Source organism: Microcebus murinus, chromosome 5 (genome assembly GCF_040939455.1).
Source record: "Microcebus murinus isolate Inina chromosome 5, M.murinus_Inina_mat1.0, whole genome shotgun sequence".
In the NCBI taxonomy this organism is placed as follows: domain Eukaryota; kingdom Metazoa; phylum Chordata; class Mammalia; order Primates; family Cheirogaleidae; genus Microcebus; species Microcebus murinus.
Genome location: NC_134108.1, coordinates 57,572,785 through 57,595,804, shown reverse-complemented (window position 1 = coordinate 57,595,804; position 23,020 = coordinate 57,572,785). Strand labels below are relative to the sequence as shown.

At 35.8% G+C, this 23,020-nt stretch overlaps 1 protein-coding gene and 1 pseudogene across 3 annotated transcripts; one reads left to right on the top strand and one right to left on the bottom strand.

Annotated features, from left to right (window-relative positions):
* Positions 1-893: 893 nt before the first annotated feature.
* On the bottom strand, positions 894-22,972 carry COQ3 (coenzyme Q3, methyltransferase). Of its 3 annotated transcripts, none has more exons than XM_020287062.2 (7): positions 22,588-22,972; positions 14,489-14,615; positions 11,873-12,025; positions 9,294-9,393; positions 7,278-7,520; positions 4,269-4,428; positions 894-3,073 (listed from the first exon to the last, which is right to left on the bottom strand). In XM_020287062.2, the coding sequence occupies exons 1-7, from the start codon at positions 22,694-22,696 to the stop codon at positions 2,853-2,855; spliced, it is 1,113 nt and encodes a 370-aa protein (XP_020142651.1). In that variant the 5' UTR covers positions 22,697-22,972; the 3' UTR covers positions 894-2,852. The 3 variants fall into 3 exon arrangements, with proteins under 3 accessions (XP_020142651.1, XP_020142652.1, XP_075859217.1); XM_020287063.2 differs by lacking the exon at positions 22,588-22,972 and adding an exon at positions 22,329-22,540; XM_076003102.1 differs by lacking the exon at positions 22,588-22,972 and adding an exon at positions 22,246-22,350.
* On the top strand, positions 18,069-19,588 carry LOC105856876 (HMG box-containing protein 1 pseudogene; annotated as a pseudogene).
* Positions 22,973-23,020: the final 48 nt, after the last annotated feature.

Here is a 23,020-nt window from a genome sequence, read left to right as displayed (position 1 = left end):
GATACTACTGACTTCCAAATCCTAACATTATCATCCAAAATAGGAAGTTTCCTAAGATCACAGTTGTAGTGATACTGACATTTTCATTTGTGAACACTCTGGCATAATTTAAGGGACAGACACTGTGATGACATTCTAGTGCCTCATGTAAACTTATAAAATAAAAGAATTAAAGCCAATTTTTTGGTGATGTTTTACCTTGAGGAAAAATATAGAACACACAAATATAGCAATGTTTATTTTATTGATTTTATTCATTGCTATTGCTAGTTTCTGGAATCTTCCTTTGAGAAGGCTTCTCCAGGTTTTATAGAAGTTTTGCATGTGTGCTGGGTGCTGGCTCCTATTGTTCCTTATGGATGTTTTGGAAAAAGCTACACCACTTTCTTTCTTGTCACTACCTGCCTTGCTGTGACCCTTCCTACCATCATTCATTGCTACCTCCGAGTGCTGAACATTTTGCTTTCCTAGTGATCATAGCTCTTTGAGCCAACCTTAAATGGTCTAGAGTTTTTATAATTAGTAGCCCCAATCTGACTCCCTTGATGAAGACTAAGTGGTCTATGTCATCTTTCAGCTTCCTAGAGTTGTTCCTCTGACCTTAAACCAAGATCCCAAGCAAATTCACCTTCCTGCTCTCTCCAGTCTTGTTCTTTTTCTTAAGACAGATTTAGTCTCTTATTGGCCTATCAAACCCTACAGTTTCCATTATTATTTCTTGCAGGGGACTCTTATGCACCTAGAGTTCCTGGGGGAAGTTTTGCAGATTAGAGTCTTTACAATAATACTGGTTTTCAAAAAGAAGTAGTTCTCAAAATTAGAATTTTTCAGCTGGACAATCCTCATTTTACAAAAAAATGTTTTAGAAAAATTGTAGTGTCTTTTTGAGCCTATTTCTCCTGGAATATGGTTGAAATTGGCCTATAAGATCAAATTAGATTATACACAGAAGCAAGAGATTTTCATCTTTTCATTCCATAGAAAGTCAAGTAAAACAACAAACATAGTTATTACTAAATCATCCCGAATTTCTAATAGTTAACAATGTATACATTTAATAGTTGTGAAAGATATCTCTTTCTAAAATAAATGCATTTTATTGGGGGGACTGCCTTTTAATCAGTTCCATTACGTGTTTCTTACATTAATCTTTAATATCAACACTTTTTCTTCTAACAGAGTAAGCTTTCTTTTACCAAGAAAACTATTAGAATTCAGACTAAAAATCAAACTTTTAAATGATGGCAAATGGGAACTCCTAATTTTTAGTTCCCTAATTATTTATTAGCAGCTAAAGTTAAAATTTATTTTCTAATTCTTTAAATTTCAGTTTCTTCCCCTAAAATGCCACTGTGAACAAATGATAAGCTAAGATGCTTGCACAATCCAACAGACATTGACAATGGAATACAGAAAACATATGAGCTGAAAAGTGAAAAAGTCTAGACAGAAAAAGTTGACCTTCTACGTGAACCACATGCTTTCCATCTATGTTGCCAATACCCCTCAAGTGTGTCCTTATACAACATGTGGACTTTCAGAAAAATCCAGAGACTCATGTACTTCAAGAGGCATAAAAACATATTTCAAGGTAGCCCTTTTAATTATAAAAAATGTTAACTGAAAAGGGAAATTTCCATAACTGAATTTTTATTTTATTTTGTTTTTTAAATTTTTTGTAGAGATAGGGTCTTGCTATATTGTCCAGGCAGGTCTTGAACTCCTGGCTTCAAGTTATCCTCCTGCCTTGGCCTCCCAAAGTGCTGAGATTACATCTGTGAGCCACTGTGCCTGGCCCTGTAACTGATTTTTTTTTTTTTTTTTTTTTTTTTGAGACAGAGTCTCGCTTTGTTGCCCAGGCTAGAGTGAGTGCAGTGGCGTCAGCCTAGCTCACAGCAACCTCACACTCCTGGCCTCAAGCGATTCTGCTGCCTCAGCCTCCCGAGTAGCTGGGACTACAGGCATGCACCACCATGCCCGGCTAATTTTTTTCTATATATATTAGTTGGCCAATTAATTTCTTTCTATTTATAGTAGAGACGGGGTCTCGCTCTTGCTCAGGCTGGTTTCGAACTCCTGACCTCGAGCAATCCTCCCGCCTCGGCCTCCCAGAGTGCTGGGATTACAGGCGTGAGCCACCGCGCCCGGCCTGTAACTGAATTTTGAAACTGAGTTTTTAAAAAATTATTTCTACCAAGAAAAAAAGCACCATAAAACTTTTAAGGAACTATATACAGAAGCATGTCCAATATAATCTGAACGTCTTGATTTTAATGTTTGAATCCAAATCCAGCACATATTTAACAACTCATTTGCTTTCCAACAAAGGAAAAAATATATTTTATCTTCTCAAATATAAGTGAATCAAAACTATATTTGGTTTTCATCAGTCAGAAGCATAACTGCCTTTTTTTTTATTTCAGCATATTATGGGGGTACAGATTTTAAGGTTTCAATAAAATAGCTGCCTTTAACTAAAACCAAATAAAGTAGAACATAGATGATACAGACTCCCTAAAATTAAAGCAAATGACAGCATATATGTATGTGAATACATGTGGGAAAGAAATATATATCTAATCTATAAGATAAAATGAATATGCATATTCTATTTATATAACAAAGGCTGAGGAACTTAAACTCCCAGATCATGTAAAACCTTGATAAAACTTTTTATCCACAAAATCCCTTGAAAATAGCTATTAGATGAAACAATAAAAACTTTTGTTCAGGTTTTAGCCCTTTTTATTGACCCTTTCTTCATGATTCTCTCTTAATGGATAAATTACATACTTTTTATACTTATAAACATCAGACTTTCAAGCCATATTACTATAGTCCCTAGAAACGATTTATTTCTTCAGCTCTTCATGCATGCCTGGGCTGGTGTAGGCATTAGCTTGGAGCTCTTCTGTTTCCTCCTTTAAAACAAATTCAGCAGGCACTGTGTGTTCCTGTACTGTGGATTTCACGGCATGAGCTGCATAGTTAAGGCTGGTATTTTCACTCCAATGCCAGTGACCTGAGAAGGGGTTATAAAGCATTCCTGCCACAGTTTGAACTGACAGACCATCTGAAAAAAATATCAGAAAGAGTAGATTTAATAAATATTTACCTTCCAAGTGCCAAGAGTCTCATGCAACTTTCCATATTAAAAAGGGATTTCTAACGTAAGGGGCAAAAATACTTTGCAACCATGTATGAATCACACTTTACTGCAGATTAGAACACATACTCTAAAGCAGACTGCCTGTATTCAAATCCCAGATCTGGCACCTATTAGATGGTGTGTGGAGCAAGTCATTCAACCTTTCTAAATCTCAGTTTTCCCACATGTACGGAACATATATCATAGAGCTGTTAGAATTAGATGAGCTATGTATGTAAAGGAGCACAGTGCTTGGAATTTGGTAAGTACTCAGTAAATATTAGCTGTTATTAGAAAATACCTGCCAATAAGAGATTGTCCCCATAAAGCATCTTTAAAATATTTTTCTACTCTATTTTCAACAAAGTTATTCACAAAAATCTTTAGAACTTACTACATTGCTATAGACTGAAAAGTAAAATCAAGTTTATTGATAGACTCTTCTAGGACCAAAAGCATGAGAAACACAGGAGTCTAAGTATTCAACAGGAATACCAAATGCCAAATAAATGATTTGACAAACACTATACTTGACAGGAATTCAACACACAAGTTGAGTGCCATGTATAAAGCAAAGTTAGGCAGTATAGAGAGTATAAAAAGTAGACATAGAGTTTTCCCTTCAAGGAGCTTACAGGCCATAAAAAGATGAAAAAACACCAAAATAACCACAATATAAGGTATGCTGCAAGTTAAATAAAATACATAAAAAGTGACTTGGAAGTTCAAAATATATCTGAGTGTAGAAGAATCAGGAAAAAGAGTATATAAGGTAAGCTGCTACAAGCACAGCTTAATAGGGCAAATTGAGGATATATAAATAATAGACATTGTTGTACCTCATCCTGAAACAAGTGAGAACTAAATAGCCAGAAAGTATTCATTGATCATCTGTTACTTGCTTGGCCCTGGGTTAGGTGCTACTACAGGTGAGAGAGAAGTGGTATCTACTACTTAACCGACTTTAAGGAGTTTATGACCTAGTTTAGGAGAAAAACACAGCATCCAAAAAAATAGTGGCCTATTTAATTAAGTGCTAGGTTGTATGATTAATAAATTATAGGTGCATTAAAAGTTCACTCAGGCCTTGAAAACTGGAAAAAATACTCTTAATACTTACTTGGTTCTAGAATGCTCTCTAGTTTTTCAGGTGAAACAAACTTCTCCCAAGTATGAGTACCTTTTGGTACAATACCGGCAATTTGCTCTGAAAAAACAATTCCCAAGGCATAGGACAGTTGTGTTTTGTTGATTGTAGTAATGAATAAAGAGCCACCGGGCTAGAGGAAGTAAAATTGTATAGAAGAAGAATTTAAAGGTTATGTGTGTAACATTTAAGCTTGGCTTCCTCCTCCTTCCTCTCAAATATTTTAAGTGTAGTTAAGATATCTAAGTATGAATAAAATATAATTTACCAAAACAGTATTGTTTTCTCTTGGGAAATTCATTATTAAAGGCATTTCAGATGCACTCACTAAGTTTATACAACAGTACTTACAACTCTTAAAATCATAATTACTATGACTTATATCATACATATTCTTTTGTACATATCAAATGCTTTATAATAAAAATATGGAAATGAGATCAGGCTGTTTTTCCTTGTCACATGTCCACATTCACGTCCTTACCTATGTCAGCATGGTTTTCTCTTCAAGTGCTGAGCCTGTCTAACTTGTTTGGTAAGATACAGAGCTATACATCTTGGGCAGGGAGCACTGTCAATAAGTGTTTTCTGACAAAAGCATCAACAATTAAAGTTTGAAAGTTTTTGCTTTGGTTTTGATTTCATTTGTATAAAGAACATAAAGATATCAAGATAAGCACTTAGATAAATGCAAACCATTTATGGGACCTTAAGTCTGCCATGTTTTAGTGACTACAATTTATGATGTCTCCTATGTTTAGTCACACAAACAGCAAGAACATTAATATTCCCTCCTTCTTCTATACATTCTCATTAGCCTGATAACAATGCCAAAGATTCCCTCCAAAACAATCATATTACCATAGACACAGAGAAAGAGAGAAAGAAGTGGACGAGAAATAGATAATATATCTCAAATACCACCCTGAACCAAAAAGAAAAAAGGAAGCCCCGAAATATTGGAGTGTGCCCTTAAATTAAAAACAGAAATATTATATACTATATCATCACACATTCTGGCTTTTCTCTGTAAAACTCTGGTATTCTAAAATATTTTATTAAGAATCACTTATGAATATCTAATCTGTCTTCTACCAAATCCTACTCTATGGAAATGGTGGTAAGCAAATGATCTTTTTTTTTTTTTTAATATAGGCTTTCTATTTTCCATTAAAGTAAAATTTAGTTTTAAAATCACAATGCCAGCATTCTTCATATGTGTCAAAGAACCTCCATGTATACATACGGACTGACACACCATACAAAAACTAATAATTTAGGAGTTTTACTTGGAAAATAAGAGACAAGCCTAATAAAACTCCATTTAGGAGAAAACACCGAGAAACTGTCACATATTGAAGGAGACCAAGGAAACATAGCAACTAAATACCTGTTAGCCTGGATTGGATCCTGTAACAGAAAAATGATGCTAGCAAAAAATTAGTGAAATTTAAAAAGCTCTAAAAAAAAATAAATAAAAATAAAAAGCTTTGTAGTACAGTTATTAAGTATAATGCCAATGCTAACCTCTTAGTTTTGAGAACTGTACCAGGGGATATGTACAAGGCTAGGACTAGGTTGAGAAAGGTGAGGTTCCTAGGGCACAGAATGGAAATAGGCAACCCCTTTCAGGCTGAGCAGGTACAGGGTTGGCATCTAAGAGGGACTGTCTCCTGCAATTTTCTGCCCTGGGTGACTCACTTCACTCATCCTAGTTCCTACCTCTATGATGTGAAATGTTAACATAAGGGTAAAAGGCACAACTCTTCTATAAGTTTAAAATTACTTAAAATTGTTTTAAAAAGCTCTATTTAGCCAGGCACAGTCGCTCACTCCAGTAATCCCAGCACTTTGTGAAGCCGAGGCAGAAGGAATGCTTGAGGCCAGGAGTTCCAAACCAGCTTGGGCAACATAACGAGACAAAATTTTTTGTCTCTACAAAAAATTTTCTTAAATGAGCTGGGTGTGGTGGCGCATTCCTGTAGTCCTAGATGCTCAGGAGGCTGAGCCAGGAGGATCCCTTGAGCCTGGGAGTTGGAGGTTGCAGTAAGCTATGATCATGCCACTGCACTCTAGCCTGGGGGACAAAGTAAAACCCTATTTCAAAAAATAAATACATAAAAGTAAAATTAAAAGCTCTACTTAGATAAGAGCTAAGTATTTCATTCCTTTAGCTTTTGACCTTAGGTTGTTACCTCCTGAATATATAAACAACAGATTCAATATAGTAATAATATTACTATAGCGATATTTATTAAAAGAAAATTAGAACTACATTCAGAGGACTAGTAAGTCTGTGGTAAATTATACTGTATAAGCATAAGTAATGGGAAGAACTAGACTTAGAATCAAATGATCTAGTCTTAAGCCTTAGTTAAGAGCGTAGTGACTTTTGACGTAAAGGTACAGTGATCTTTGACATCTCACAAATCCTGAATCCTCATAGGTCAAAGGAGGTGATAATAATCCTTTCCTTCTTCACTTAGTTGTAGGTAAGATCAAATGTATGAAGTATTCTTTCATAAGCTGAAAACTGTTATACATGTGTCACATACAGAATTACTTATGCTATTTAAATAAATTTAGGCTAATAATTGTTTCTATTGATTTTTAACTATTAATCCATATCATTTTCTTGGTAATTGTCCTTCAATGTCTATTAAGTATTTAATCTAGACTGTACCAATGGAAAAATACTGCTATAAATGTATGGTTTTTCAATGCTCAGAACCAACATTTTTTAAGACCTCTGGACATCAAGTTACTAATAGGACACTGGAAAACCCTGGTATCGAGGGCAAGCGGAGGGGCAGGAGTGATCTTCAGTAGAGATGCTGTCCCCTAATATTGGCCTCTTGGTTTCTTTTTTGTTATACCTTCCTGCTGGACTGTTAACGTATTGTGGAATATTTTATTACGATGATGGATACATACACACCCTCAGAAGAAAAAAACCCAAGAAGTGATATCCGTAAGTCTTACTTTTAACACTTGACAGCAGCACTGTAAAAATGTTTCTAGATCAAGCACATGTTCTACAACTTCAGAAGCTACAACGGCATCAAATGTTTCTGCAGTGTCTTCCACAATCTCTTCAAGAGAACATGCTCTGTACTCTATCCTCTGATCCAGGACTGGATCAAATGATTTATGGCACTGTGCTGTTTTAATGTTCTCATCCACAGGATCAATTCCAACAACTGAAGCCCCAAGCCGCCCTAGAGGCTAAGGGCATAAAAAAACTGTTATTCTCAGGAAGAAAACAGAACACATTAACAATAAAAAGCTTATCAAAAAGGAAAAAAACAACAAATAACAAAAATAAAAAAGATTAACCATGAGGTGATAATTACTGGTGAACATTTATGGGTGCGTGGAAATTCATGTACCATTTTCTCTAGTTTGTATACATTTGAAATTTTCCATACTCAAAAGTTTAAAAGCGAGAACAATCAAAACAACAACAAAAACAGAGAGAACCATTTGAGGCTGGGTGTGGTGGTTCAAACCTGTAATCCCAGAGCTTTGGGAGGCTGAGGTGGGAGGATGGCTTGGGCAACATAGTGAGAACCCATCTCTACATAAAAACATATTTTAAAAAATGAGCTGGGTGTGGTGGTGCACACCTGTAGTCCCAACTACTTGGGAAGCTGAGACAGGAGGATGACATGAGCCCTGGTATTCAAGACTGCAGTGAGCCATGATCATGCCACTGTACTCCAGCCTGGGCAACAGAGTGAGACCCTATCTCAAAAAAAAAAAAAAAAAATTCAAAAAACGAAAACCACTTGATAACAGTGAAAAAGGTTTTGTTTATATGCTGTAGGTACATTTACATGCATATTGTACAGTATTAACATATTTAAAGTACAATAAATGTCACATGCCATTGGAAAAACTCAGCAATCATTTCTGAAATAGTCAGATTTTCTAAAGAACAACTTTTTTCTCAACAGTTTTTTTTCTGTGACTAACTAGAAATGATTCTTTATAATTAATTATTCCCTGTTTTTATATTTGGTCACTTCTAATGATATGCCCAAGTTTTTAAACATAGGCTTAATTTTAATAAAAACTTGCATAGTGTTTATATTAAACAGGTTAGTCAATAAACTAAAAGTATAAATCACATTACTTTAGAGATGTAAGAATCTACAGTAACACACAGAGCAGATTATAAAACACACATGGTAAAATCTTGCTCATTTACAATTTGTACACCACATAGCCTTGACTCTGGGGGATGTATTTACACGTTTTAAGTTTTCTGAAATTTTATAATTGATGTCAAAAGAAATTAGCCCAGTATCAGGTAAAGAATACAAGTTTTGTGCATGTGGGAACTTGTGTATCGAAGGCTTCTTCGCCTCTCTGTCAACTTGGTTGAGGTGTGGACCTTGATGGTCCCACGTCCCACTGAATCTTAGCTTACATTTGTACCCCATACTGTTGCTTAAAATATCTTTCAAAGATGAAATTATGACGCAGTATTGAAAAAAAAAACTCCTGTGTTGACAGAGGAATACAAAATAGAGCTTCAAGGCATGACTTCACCATAAGCTAACGCACACAGTCTTCACAGAAGAATGACTACTCTGCCAAGTATGCTAAAGCGCCTAGGAAGGGAAGAGCCCTACGAGCAGGAGAAACTGTTAGGTCTGTTGTTGAAACAAGGGCAAAAGGACAGCCTATCCATGTATTTAAACCGGTGGATTATTGCCTCATTTCTTGGGACAGAGGAGATCACAAAATTTTCAAGGTTATTTGAATAACCCATGCCCCATTTTTATTTAAAAAGAAATCTTATAATTTTCTAAAATTTTTATTTTTTTAAAAAAGTGTTATATCTGTAGTCATGAAAAGATTAAAATCAACATTATGCATTTCTCTTTTTTAAGTGAATAATATTATTTGTTGAAAGGATAAATGAGGCACAAGCCCATCTCTTAATTTTTTTTCCCCCAGTTAAAAATGGCAGGAAAGCTATAAGTCACTTACTTCAGTTAACAATCCACCACCACAGCCAACATCAAGAATCTTCATCCCAGACAAAGGTTTTCCTGGCTGGTGATTAGCAACTGTTTTCAAAAGATTGTCTCTTTTTTTAAAAAAAATCAAAACATATAAAAACAAATGATTAATTTTATCGATGAAAAATCTTAAAAGTATACAATTTTTGAGGAAATATTAACTCCCATTTTAAATGAATTATAGATTTTTTGATAAACAGATCTTTTATTCTCAGCATTAAATGACTTACATTTAATTTATAAGACATTTTCAACATCGAAAGCAGGAGGCTGAGTACGCTCCGAAATAATCTAATAGTAATTATAACTTAATTACTGCTTTAGTAAAATATAAAGAAAAAAGTTCAAAATAATCTAATTTAGATTAACCTAATTTTATTTGCTTGAGATATCATGACACCTGAGACCCCTATTGGCTATGTTGTCGGTACTTGCTAGACCCATTTCATGTCAGTAACAAATAGGTTATTTTACAGGGTTTAGAAAAAGCAGATGGGAGACCTACATTTTCCGAATTTGTTTATATTCCCTTCTGAATTGGGTATCTTTTAATTTTCTGTTAGTGGTGTTTTCATGTATGAACATGTAAACAAGTATCTAAATCAAGTAAACTTAATTCTAAGATAATCACAGTAATGAAACCATCTATATTAAAGTAGCCACAAGGCAAGAACTGTGGTAAAAGTCTGATATCTATAGAAGTATAGACATAGCTAAAAGTTAACCAGCCATTGTTTCCTAGCTTGACTTCCTATAACTGCTCACATATAAGGAAGACTGCTATTCATAGAGCAAGCCACAATATACTGACTCAAACTTAAGCAAAGTGATGGCCTGTAGGCATGACTTAACCTTTGCCTTGCATGGCCTTAGGTCCTATTTGGAATTCAGTATCTTATTGGGATAAAAGTTTGTTTTGCCAGTCTTATGATCTCTATTTTAACATTAGTGCTGGTTAGTTGTCGTGTCTCAACTCCAAAAGGGAGGGAGTATAAAGAAGAATGTCCAACCTCTCTTCTCTTACCTCTCTTCTCTTCATGGCTAGGAACTCAATTTTAAGGTTTATCCAGGGTCCTCTTCACTAAGAGGGGGTCTGTTCAGAAGTTGGGTGGGAGCAGGCGGAGCCTTAGGCTTTTATTTTTAGTTTACATGATAATTTGCCTTTCTTTTTTAAAATTTTTATTTTAAATTATTATGGGTACATAACTATTGTATATATTTTACAGGGTACATGTGAGGTTTTGATTCAGACATACTATGTGTAATAACCAAATCAGGAAAATTGGAGTATCCATGACCTCAAGCATTTATCACTTTTTTGTGTTAGGAACATTCCAGTTCCACTCTTTTAGTCAACTTATTGTTGACTATAGTTACTTTGTTGTGCTATTAGATATTGAGCATTCTAACCAACTATATTTTTTGCACCCATTAACCACCTCCACTTTATCCTCCTATTCCCACTACCCTTCTTAGCCTCTGGTAACCATCATTCTCTATCTTCATGAAAGCAACTGCTTTAATTTTTAGCTTCCACATATTAGTGAGGACATGCAGAATTTGTCTTTCTGTGCTTGGCTTATTTAACTTAACATAATGTTCTCCCCTTCCATCCATGGGTTGCAAATGACAAGATTTCATTCTGTTTTATGGATGAATAATATTCCATTGTGTATATGTACCACATTCTTTTTATCCCTTCATCTGATAATGTGCATTTCTAATGAGTTCCTAGGTGATACTGATGTCACTGGTGCAAGGCCTACACTTTGAGAACCAGTGTTCTAGTGTAATAGAACAACATTCCTGTTTTTCTCTGCGTTAGTGGTTCAGCAATCCATAAATTCAGTGGTATTAAAAATATGCCAATATTTCCCTTTTTGCTACACTGATTCTGGATGAACTATAATAGCAACAATCAATCAGGGAGGGCAGAGTCTGAGTCTGATATTCTGTATCAACTACACTGCCTTGCCCATATTGGCTGCTCAAAATGTTTGATGAATAAATAAACGAACAAATGAACAATTTCTTAAAGGTAAGACCAATGAACTCTTGCCTTTATCTATTTCCCACAGCAACCTATAAATTCCTGAAGCACATGGATTATGTTTCATTCATCTTAGTATCTTTTACAGTCTAGCTCTTGAGTACAAGGTAAATTCTCAAAAAATATTTGTTGACTCAAACAATCTCAGCAGTATGCCCTTTACCAGAACGCTTAAAAGTCAACAAGGCCACTGCAGGTCAGTAGCTATAAAATAGCCTTGGTGCCATAGGACCCTAGTTTCCTTTCACAAGGATTTAATTCTAATTAACTTTGTAATATCCCAAAAATGCTTCAAGTTAAGTTATGAAAGCAGCCTAGACCTTGGGTAATGTTATTAAAATGAATGGTTTCAAACAGTGGACACTGAAGAGACTCTCCCTAATTTTCAAAGCAAACTTAAAATTCAGCATTTTGAACCTAGGTGTAATCCACGAGAAAAAATGAATGCAAAAGATGAAAGTTACATTTTAAAAGACTTAGAGTTTCTGGAATGTTACCTAATAAATGGCACCCTCAGATCATTCATAGAATGAAGAGGCGCGTATACTCCTTGCTCATCCCACCATTTGTGAGCCAGGGCCAGGAAGGTTTTGACCTCATTGCTGTCCACAGTGTTTTGTGAAGTGCTGTACAGTCTTGTCCAAGGGGACCTAAGAGATGAAAACAAAGAGGCAAACAAATACTGTTGTTTAAAAAAATGTAACATGGGACATATTATGTATAAAGATATTTAATTTATTAGATTTTAAATACATATATTTCTCGATTTTGATGCTTTAAAACTAAGTTTTCTTATAATCACACTGCTTATAAACACATATATTCACAAATGAAATAAAACTCATTTGCTTTTGAAGTAAGTTTCAACTCAAAATTAGACTTTATAAAACTTGGCTCTCTGGGTCACATCTAATAATATTAATAATTACAATTTACTGAGTGCTTACTAAATGCCAGGCACTGTTTAAGAACTCCACATATATCATCTCATTTAATCCTTCCAACAACTCTACAGGGGGGCTACTATTATTATCCCTACTTTATAGATAAGAAAAGAGAGGCTTAGAGAAATTAAGTAAATGGTGGAGCCAGGATTAGAACCCAGGTGCCTCCATCTTCTTCACTCCATTTCTACTACTATATCCTAGTCCAAGCTTCCATTATCTCTTGCCTGAACTATTGTCCTAGCTTTCTAATTAGACTGGCTGCTTCCTACATCAAACCCTTCTAATCTGTTCTCCATGATGCATTCAGATGCATTGTTCCAAAATACAAATATCGTCATGTTACTTTCCTGCATAAAATGCTTTCATGGCTTCCCAGTGCCATTAGAACAAAAGACCAAAATCCTTAGCATGACTTACAAAGCTCTGAATTATTCTGTCCCTAGTTTCCTCTCTTTCCAAACTCACTTCCTACTACTTTCCTCATCCTTCTCACTCTAGCCTTCTTTCTTCTTTTCTTTGAACTGGCCATGCTTGCTCTTTTCTCAGGCACTTTGTATATGTTGTTCCCTCTGCCTGAAACATTCTTCCACAAACACCTAATTCATGCCTTTTCGTCCTTCAGATCTTAGTTTAAATTCAGTGGGGTTTTTTTGTTTTGTTTTTTTGCTGTTGTTTGTTTTTTGACAGTGTCTCGCTCTGTCACCCAGGCTAGAGTGCGGTGGCACGATCACAAGCTCACTGCAACCTCAAACTCCTGAGCTTAAGTGATCTTCTCACCTTGGTCTATCAAGTAGTTAGGACTACAGGTGCACACCACCATGCCAGGCTAATTAAAAAAAAATTTTTTTTTTTTGTAGAAATGGGGTCTCACTATTGCCCAGGTTGGTCTCAAACTCCTGGGCTCAAACAATCCTCCCACTTGAACTCCCAAAGTGCTAGGATTAGTATAGGTGTGAGCCATTGCACCTGGCCAAATGGAATATTATCTAAGAAGTCTTCTCTGATCCTCAAAACTGGGTCATATTCTGCTATTTTAAATCCTGTATCACTTTATACTTCTTCATGGGCTGTGTGATTATTTGATCATGTCTGTCTCCCTACTAGACCACAAGCACTATGAAGGCAAGGCATGGACTGTCTTGCCTACCATTTTATTCCTAGTGACTAGTACAGTTCCTGGAACATAGTTGGTGCTCAGGAAACAATTGTCAAATGAATAATCTCAAAGAAAAACCCCCGAAAAGTATATAATTTGCCTAAAAAAATTTTTTTAATCAAATGAGATCCAATAGAGACTAAGGGGTTAAATAGACACTACACTGAGTTCCAAGTCATCATATAGTATAGGAAAATCCTCCAAAGGTCTTCTTGGGTAAAAGATAAGAAGGATGTTAAGTTAGAAAAAAGGTAATGCCATTCAAATTTTTACTACATTTTTCTTGGCTAATATGGAGAGTATATTCTATATTCATTACTTTGTATTCTTTTAAGATTCAACTATTCTTTAACATTATCTTAGGAATATTAGCCTTCTTTTCCATGCCTCAGTAATTAAAGACTCATTTAAAATAGATAACAGTAGGTGGTTGCTCATTTGACTAAGAATGATTTCATATACACCCAATCTCAAAGCTCATTTACAAGAAGTGGGAGCATGCACTTAGAGCTCAAGTCTTAATTAATGCTATGCAATATTTTTCACAAGATTAGAAATTGGTTTATAACATACAAAAAGACACTACTTTGGTTCAATTTTACTACCAAGAGCGTATACTTATCCACCTTATCATATGTATGTTAAACCTAAATCATTTATGATTTTAAGCACTGCACTATTTGTGTCATCATAAGAATACTATGGGAAAGTAAAAATACTTTTCCAAGTAATACAGTCTTATATTAAAAATAAAAGCTATCTCTGAATCTGGATGAAGGTTTTGTACTGGTTGCATACTGTATTACTCTATCACCTTTTCTGTGGGCTTGAAATTTTCCAAATTTAAAAATTGTTAGAAATAAATTAGTTATGAATATTTACATAAATAAAAGCTACTTTAATCAAACCACATGAGCTATTACATACTAACTGGGTTTATTAAACATAATCAATACTAAACTATTGCATATAATTATATAACTATTTGCTACAATAATAAATAAACTCACCTGTAACTTTTCATTCTATTCAAACAGGAAAAGGCTGTCCTATAGGATTTGAACCACATGGTTCTATATTCATTGAAAACTCCTGGTTTAATTTCCAGAGACCAATTGAGCTGATTCTTTGAATAAACTGAAAAGAAAATTAATGTCTAGAGAAAAGCGTTGTACAGTAAGAATCCCTGATATACATGTAATTGAAGAAATTTTATACAGTAATCTTATGTTACATTGCAATTGATAAGCAAAGGTGTTTTGGTTTTTTTTTTACTTAATTTTGGATTTAACTTTAAAAATAAAATAAAGGTCTTACATTCTGTCATCTAATTCTAACCCAGACATTTCTGAAATTATAATTAGCAAAAACAAGTAATGCACATATATAAGCTTTCATGCTATTAGTTTTTGCATTCATATTATGCTGAAAAAAATTACAAAGAATGATATTCAAATGTAAGTTGTGGCCAGGCACTGGTGGCTCACGCCTGTAATCCTAGCACTCTGGGAGGCCGAGGTGGGCGGATTGCTTGAGGTCAGGAGTTCGAAACCAGCCTGAGCAAGACCCTGTCTCTACTATAAATAGAAAAGAAACTAATTGTCAAAGCTAGTTCAAATTCTGTCAATTCCACGTTAGCTATATGTAATGGATTTTTACATATGGTTTACAATTTTTACATATGCTTTACATATGCTTTTTCAATACCCTTTATGGGGGAAAAATGTGTGTATATATAACATCCTAAAATAAGCATTCGAAAAGTCTTATGTTCAAACTTATATATGGGACCTGCTTTATGAACCAGTTGCTCTGCTGCAGAATACTCAGTTTAATAAACATTTAGACATAGTAGACTTTGGAGCAAAGAAAGTTACCAGAAATAAAGAGGGACATTATATCATGATAAAAGGAACACTCCACCAAGGAGACAAAGCAATCCTAAATGTGTATGCACCAAACACTGGATTTCAAAACACATGAAGCAAAAATTGACAGAACTGAAAGGAGGAATAAACACATCAGCAACTGTAGTTGGGGACTTCAACATCCCTCTCTCAGTAATTGATAGAACCATTAGATAGAAAATCAGCAAGACTACAAAAGAACTGAACACCACCACCGACCAATAAAATCTACTTGAAATTTATCAAACACTCCACCCAACCAACAATAGAATATATATTCTTTCAAGCATGCATGGAGCATGACTAAAGATAAACCTCATCTTCACAACTTTAAGTGAGATCATACAAAGTATGTTTTTGACAGTAACAGAAACAAACTAGAAATAAATAATAGAAAAATAACATAAAACAAAACACTTGGAAATTAAACCATACACTTCTAAACAATCCATAAGTCAAAGACAACATCTCAGGGAAATATAAAACAAAACAAAACAAAACACTGAACTAAATGAAAAAAAAAATACAATATATAAAAATATGTGGATATAGGTAAAACAATACTTAGAGGGCAATTTATAGCACTAAATAGTCACTGGAAAACAAGAAAGGTCTGAAATCAATAATCTAAGTTTCTACCTCAAGAACTAGAAAAAGGAGAACAAAATAAACACAAAACAAGCATAAAGCAGAAAATATTAAAGATAAAAACAGAAATCAATGAGATTAGCTTCTGAATATAGAGAAATTTCATTTAAGGAGTAGGTCCTTAAATGATGTAGGTCCTTATAGATGTATCAAAATATTACAAATTCTAAACTGAGACTTAATCCTCAAATGTGTTTTACTTGTTCTTTAATAATCTGTCGACAAATATCAAACTATAATATAAGTAATAGATTGTTATTTTCCCACTGTGTAAATCTAATGTGAAAATGTATTCTCTAAAAAGAAAAATTTTTTAAAATGTTGTAAAATATATATTCTACTCTTTTTTTGTGTTAGGAAAAACAAAAGAAATCAATGACATTGAAAACAAAACAAAACCAGAGAAAATAATTCAGACCTAAATTTAATTAATTGAAAAGATGAATAAAAGTGATAAACCTCTAGCAAGGCTAATAAAGACAGGGAAGACCTAAATTACCAATATCAGGAATTAAAGAAGGGATATCACTGCAGACCTGACAGACATTAAAAGGGAATAAGGGAATACTACAAACAACTACACACATAGAAATTCTCTAACTCAGACAAAATGGACTAATTCCATAAAAACCATAAACTATCAAAATTCATACAACATGAAATAACCCAAATTGTCTATAACTACTAAAGAAATTGAATTAATAACTAAAAGCCTTCTGAAAAATAAATCTCCAGGCGCAGAAGGCTTCATTTGTGAATTCTACTAGATACTTAAAGAAGAAATAAAAACCAATTCTACCCAACCTCTTCCATAAAATAGAAGGTTAAGTAACGAATACTTCCCAACCCACTTTTTTTTTTGTTTTTGGAGATAGGGTTGTTGCCCAGGGTGGAGTACAGTGATCATAGTTGACTACAGCCTCAAACTCCTGGGCTCAAGTGATCCTTCGGCCTCAGCTTCCCAAAAGGCTGGTATTAGAGGTGTGAGCCACCATGCCTGGCATCCCAACCCATTTTATAAAGCCAACATTACTCTGATACAAAAACCAAAGACAGTACAGCAGAGAAGAATATGGACCAATTTCTCTCATTAACAGACAAAAAAAAATTCTCAACACATATTAGCAAATAGAATTCAGCAATATATTAAAAAGAATAATATAACACAACCAAGTAGGATTTATTCCAGGTATGCAACACTAGTTCAATATTAGAACACCAATCAATATAATTGACCATATTAACAATCAAAAGAAGAAAAACCATATAATCATACTGATTGTTGAAAACAAAGCATTTAACATGATCCATACCCACTATAATCAAAACCTCTTAGCAACGTAAGAATAGAAGGGAAATTATTTTACAAAGCATCTATAAAAACCGTATGGTTCATATAGTACTTAATGGTGAAGGACTAAGTGCTTTCCCCCTAAAATCAGAAACAAGGTAAGCATTTCCATTCTCAACACTCATTCAACATAGTACCAAAAGTCCTATCAGGGCAATAAGATAAGAAAAGGAAGTAAAAAGCATACAGAATGGAAAGGAAGAAATTAAACTGTCCCTATTGTATATGTAGAAAATTCAAAGGAATTGTAAAAAAAAGTTCCTGGGTCCAGGCATGGAGGCTCACACCTGTAATCCCAGCACTTTGGAAGGTTGCAGTGGGAGGATCACTTCAGGCCAGGGCTTCTAGATAAACCTGGGCAACATAGAGAGACCCTGTCTCTATAAAAAGTTAAAAAAAAAAAAAAAATAGCTGGGCATGTCCCAGGAGTAAAAGCGGCAGCAGGAGCAGCAATGTGCATGGGGAAGGCTGACATTAGTCCAGTCAGAGGAGGTACATGAGCTGTTGGAGGTGCTGTCATGGCCAGGGGGGCCAGCACCTGGGCTGCTGGCACTCTGTGACAGGAGTTACTATTAATAAATAAGGAGTCTGCATTGATACTACTACTTTTTTCTTTTCTGAGAACCCTTGCAAAGGAAGCTGGAGACAGGTGGCCTACAGAGATAAATTGGGAATTTGGAGCACCATAACATGGTGCATGGTGTGGGAAGTGAAATCGGATGCCTAATGCAGAACAGAAACTCCTGCCACTAATGGACAAGAGAGCTTGAGGAATGAATGATTCATTGGAGTCACTGCAGTATAACGAGAATTTGTCATCCTCCTCTGGATGTAACTTCTGTGATGAGCACATGGAGTCTGATGACCTTCCTGAACTTCAGGCTGTTCAGAGTGATCCTACCCAATCTGCCATGTACCAGCTAAGTTCACATGTTTCACATCAGGAATATCTAAGATTATCTTGGAACCAAAACACCTCAGACATATCAGAAAATACTTACTGTAAAAATGATGTAGATTGGCTAACAGAATTAGCAAATATCATCACTAGTCCACAAAGTCCACTTATGCAGTGTTCATTTTATTTAATACAACAGATCATCTCCTGTACACATCATAGCTACTAGCAAAGGTTTACATTCCTATGCATGCCCTTCACCAGTGCCCTCTTCTTCAAAGAGTGAGCCAGCCTTCCCTCATCACCACTGGAAGGAGGAAACACCAGTAAGACATGAAAGGGCAAAGCGTGAGTCAGAATCTGGCACTTTCTGCATGTTCTGCCAATCAGATGATGATGATTTGAGATGGTGCAATTCCTGGCCTTCTGACTGGCACTTTTTTGATGGGAAGCAATAAGGAATGGCAGGATATTGAAGATTTTGCTAGAGCTGAAAGCTGTGATGAGGAAGATCTTCAAATGAGCACTGGCAAGGGCTATGGTTCTCATGGTCTAAAGTTATCACATGAAGAAAGTGTACCATTTGGTGAGTGAGTACTGAAGGTGCCTTTTGATCCTGGTACAGTAGAAAATGGTTTACTTACTGTATAGTGAAAGCTGGACCACCCTTTCTATGTTAAAAATAAAGGGTGGTCATCATTTTATCCACACTTGACTGTGGTATAGCATGGCATTCCATGTTATGAAATTCATATTGGAGATGCATGTCTACCTCCTGGACACCCTGATGCCGTTAATTTTGATGATTCAGATGATTTTGATACATATAAAAAAGCTGTGACTACACACCTATGGATTCTTCTGCAGTTTATATGTTAAGTATATGACTCATCATGTCATGCATCTTTGTCTTGTGGAGGACCTGGTGGTCAAGATTTTGCAAAATCTGGATTCAGTAAAATCTGTGGCTCACCTGGATCATCACAGCTCTCTTTGAATTCTTTATGTGCTAAAGCTGTCAAAAACCCACAGCTCAGGGACTGTGTCACTTTTCTTAGTAAGTGCTAAAGACCAATGAATATCTTCATGTTTTTTGCCAAAAAAATACATAGTTGAATACACTCAGATGTATTCAAGGGAAGATAACAGAGCCATAAGTGTGATCCTGGGTGACAGGTGGAAGAAAATGAAGAATGAAGAGAGAAAAATGTACCCATTAGAAGCAAAGGCTTTGGCTGAAGAACACAAACATTTAAATCCTGACTGTTGCAAAAGGAAAAGAACCAACTCAGGCTCACAACATTAAACTAGGATGTTTATGTTCTTAAGTCTGTATTTGCATAAACATTAACTCTTGATGGAAAGACTTAAGACGACTAAGGTCTCAGTATTTGTCCTGAATTCGTGTGACCATATGACACCTATAGCATTGAGTCTTGAAATGATTTAATAATGAGTGAGGTTTTGCTTTCTCCATTAGAGCATTAAGCTAAAACTATCAACACTGTAAACCAAATTGCCTTATTTTTCTTCCAAACTTCATATATGTCTATCAGGTAATACAGGCTTGAAAACTGATATCCTGTGGTGCTAAAGTACAGTAGAAAGAAGTGTATCCATGTTTTATTTTAAATTGTATAAAAGGGGAAGTAAAAAATATGTAACTGCTGTTATACATTGGCTCCTTACTGCTTACTAATCTGTATTGTACACAAGATGGAATGAAGCAGAAGCTGGAACTAGGCCTCTCCTGAAGCAATCACCACATGGCTCAGCATCTGTGCCAAACTCAGGCAATCTTAGTGTGGCCAGTGCCAAGGGGCTACCAGAACATGTGGCAGGTGGCTGGTGTCAGTGTCCCAGTGTAAGAGCCACCTGCTTCAGTTCCCATGACATGTTGATTTTATGCACCAGGTGGCAGCAGCCATCCATTATTTCCAATGGAGACCTAGCCCAGGCCAAGATAAAGTTAGTTAATGGCATTGGGATGTAGTCACTGTAATGGTGTTGTAACCATTGACATGTAACAGTTGACATGATTGTATTTTTTAACTTTTGTGTTCTATGTCTCCTTGGACACGTATCTTAAATATATTCTGTCAATATATCTTTATGGTGGGGGCAGACTCTGCGCTTATTGAAGTGCAACACTTGCACTTTACTTTTCATTCAACTGTCTAAAATTAGAGCAAATACACAGCAATACAGCTGCTTTTGCTCTGAGCTACAATCATGGCTTTTCATCTTACCAAGTGGTAAGGAATCACAGCTGTAAAACTGATTTCATTATACTTCTTTGTGATGTTGCCCCTAAATTTTGCACATTATATTCTTGTATACTATTCAAATAAAATGGAAAAAAACAATTTTTAAACCCAGAATTCTACCAATTCCTTCTCTACCTTGAATCTATGTTCATCCTGGTATTTGAGATTTTTAACTTTTTATTCTTTTTTAGAGAAGGGGTGTCACACTATATTGCCCCAGGAGGTCTTGAACTCCTGGCCTCAAGTGATCATCCCAACTCAACCTCCAGAGTAGCTGGGATTACAGGTGTGACCCACCACACCCAGCAGTATCTGAAATTTTAAAGGAATGGGAAACATTTTTTTTTCATTTAATTTATTCAAAAGTCATTTATTCAGCACCTATCATGTTGACAATGAACAAGAGAGGCAATAGATCTTTACCCTGACAACACCTTATTTCCAGCAATTATCATTTATTGTCTGGATTACTCTAAGGCTTCCCTAAACCTACACTTGCCTGCCTCCAAAACAATTTCTACACAGCTGCCATGTGTTATTCCTTAAACATATTTTAGGTTTGATCATGTTCTTTTAGTAATTTCCAGTCCTCAGGATAAAGTCAACCTCTGAAGGTATACATGGCCTTTTATGAACTTGTAATGGCCCAAAAGATCTCTTGTCTCACCCCTTGCCACTCCTGCTCTTATCTTCTGTCCTCCATCCACACACTTTACTTTCCAAAGAACCCTGCAATTTCCTACAAACTTTCTCACAGATTCTCAAGCTGGTCCTTTGGCCTCTCCAGCTGTTTCTAAAACTGGCCAACTCCTTTAAGACATTTCTTTATCTACTTCTTTCAAGAAGTTTTCCTGATCCCAAACGTATTAGATGCTCCCTCTATGCTTACTCCTCAACATTTGGAAATAATTTTATTGTATCTTTTCTAAATTTCTGATTTAAAAAGACATACATGTTTACCAAAAAAAGTTCAGAAAAAGAAAAGTATATAAAGAATGATAAAATGATAGAAAATCACCTACTCCACCACAGGCAATCACCACTAAAATTTTGGTCTAGCTCTATTCTCTTTATATCTCCATCTGTATCTCCAAGTTCATAACACATACTGATTGCATCTTACTTAACACTATAACCTAATTATTTTCCCATGTAGATACAAAAATATTTAAATCATTTTTATTGGCTGTACTATTTTTCACTACATGAGTATTAACTAATAAACTCTATAGGTGGGCTGTTAAGAGTTCTCTTTTGCTCATTATATCCTTTTTTAAAAAATCATTCTTTTCCCTTGAGCATGCTCATTATATCCTGATCTTAGTTCTATCCTGACATTTTTTTAAAGAAATCCTTGAGGTATCATTCATTTTTAAATTTCCATTGACCATAACTGTGCCTGGCATACAGTATTTGCTAAATGAGTTTCATGTAAAGGATAAACTTAGCTTTCTGGTTAATACTGGGCGTTCGAAAATCAGACTGTCGTCTACAAGCACCAAGTGCAATGCATTACTTTCTTGATCTTATTTGCAAATAGTCTGCTGAATTAACCTATCAATCCAAAAGTAGTATAGCTGCCTTAAATTCTTTCTGAAAAAAGCAAGATAAGTGCAAACAAAATACAGATACCAAGCCATGAATAACTATGAAAGACGCATATCTTTCCCGCCCTGGCAAAGGAACAAAGCATGACCTTGAGACTCAGGGATACACAGAGCGGGGTCGCCAGCTCCTGGGGCAAGCAGCTCCACCAAAATGGGACAAGTCGCTGGGTACCTGGCGGCTGCTCGCGGCCTGCACTCTCCCCGGCCAGGATCACTAGTTCTCAGCTCTTTTTCCTGGCTTCTTGCGGAGGAGAGGACGGTAGTCCAGGCCGGGTATTCAACTGAGAACACAAGGGACAGGAGCCACGCCGCAGGTTTCCGCTGACTCTTGGCCAAGCCGAGACCACAACCCACCAGCCTCCCCCGCGCCTGCGCAGAACCGCCAGCTCCACGGTGAACTGCGTGCTAGGGACCTCCGTACACACACTCACCAGCCAAGGAGGTTAAACCAGGACACTTGGTTTGTGAACTCCTCCACCCAGGCACAAGCACTCCTAAAAAACGAGCCCCGGAGTAGCTCAGTTTGCCGCCTCCCCACATCGCGACTTCGTGGGACCGGATCCCACCCCTTTCCGGTCCCTCCGGCAAAAGATCCCCAACAGGAAGGTTCCGTCTGCAGCCGACTTTTGAGTATTATCCTGTGTGTGTGTGTGTGTGTGTGTGGCTATGGTTACTTTCACGCTCAACATCTAGCAAATTGTGGGACACAACATGTTGTCTTGTAAAAAAATAATGAATAAAAAAATTAAAATAAAAACATCTAGCAAATTGTGCAAGCCATGAAACTATAATGTTTCTATTACTATGAAAGACCTTGAAAATCCTCTATTAGGCCAATTCATATATAACACCCAAACCTCTTGG

Bases quoted from the DNA above. Each gene is read 5' to 3' on its own strand.
- COQ3 (XM_020287062.2), bottom strand. From the start codon at position 22,696: ATGTGGGGAGGCGGCAAACTGAGCTACTCCGGGGCTCGTTTTTTAGGA. The intron at 12,026-14,488 runs GTGAGTTTATTT...TTCATCTCTTAG, and splicing joins AATAGAATGAAAAGTTACAG to GTCCCCTTGGACAAGACTGT. The intron at 4,429-7,277 runs GTAAGACTTACG...TACTTCCTCTAG, and splicing joins GCTGCTGTCAAGTGTTAAAA to CCCGGTGGCTCTTTATTCAT.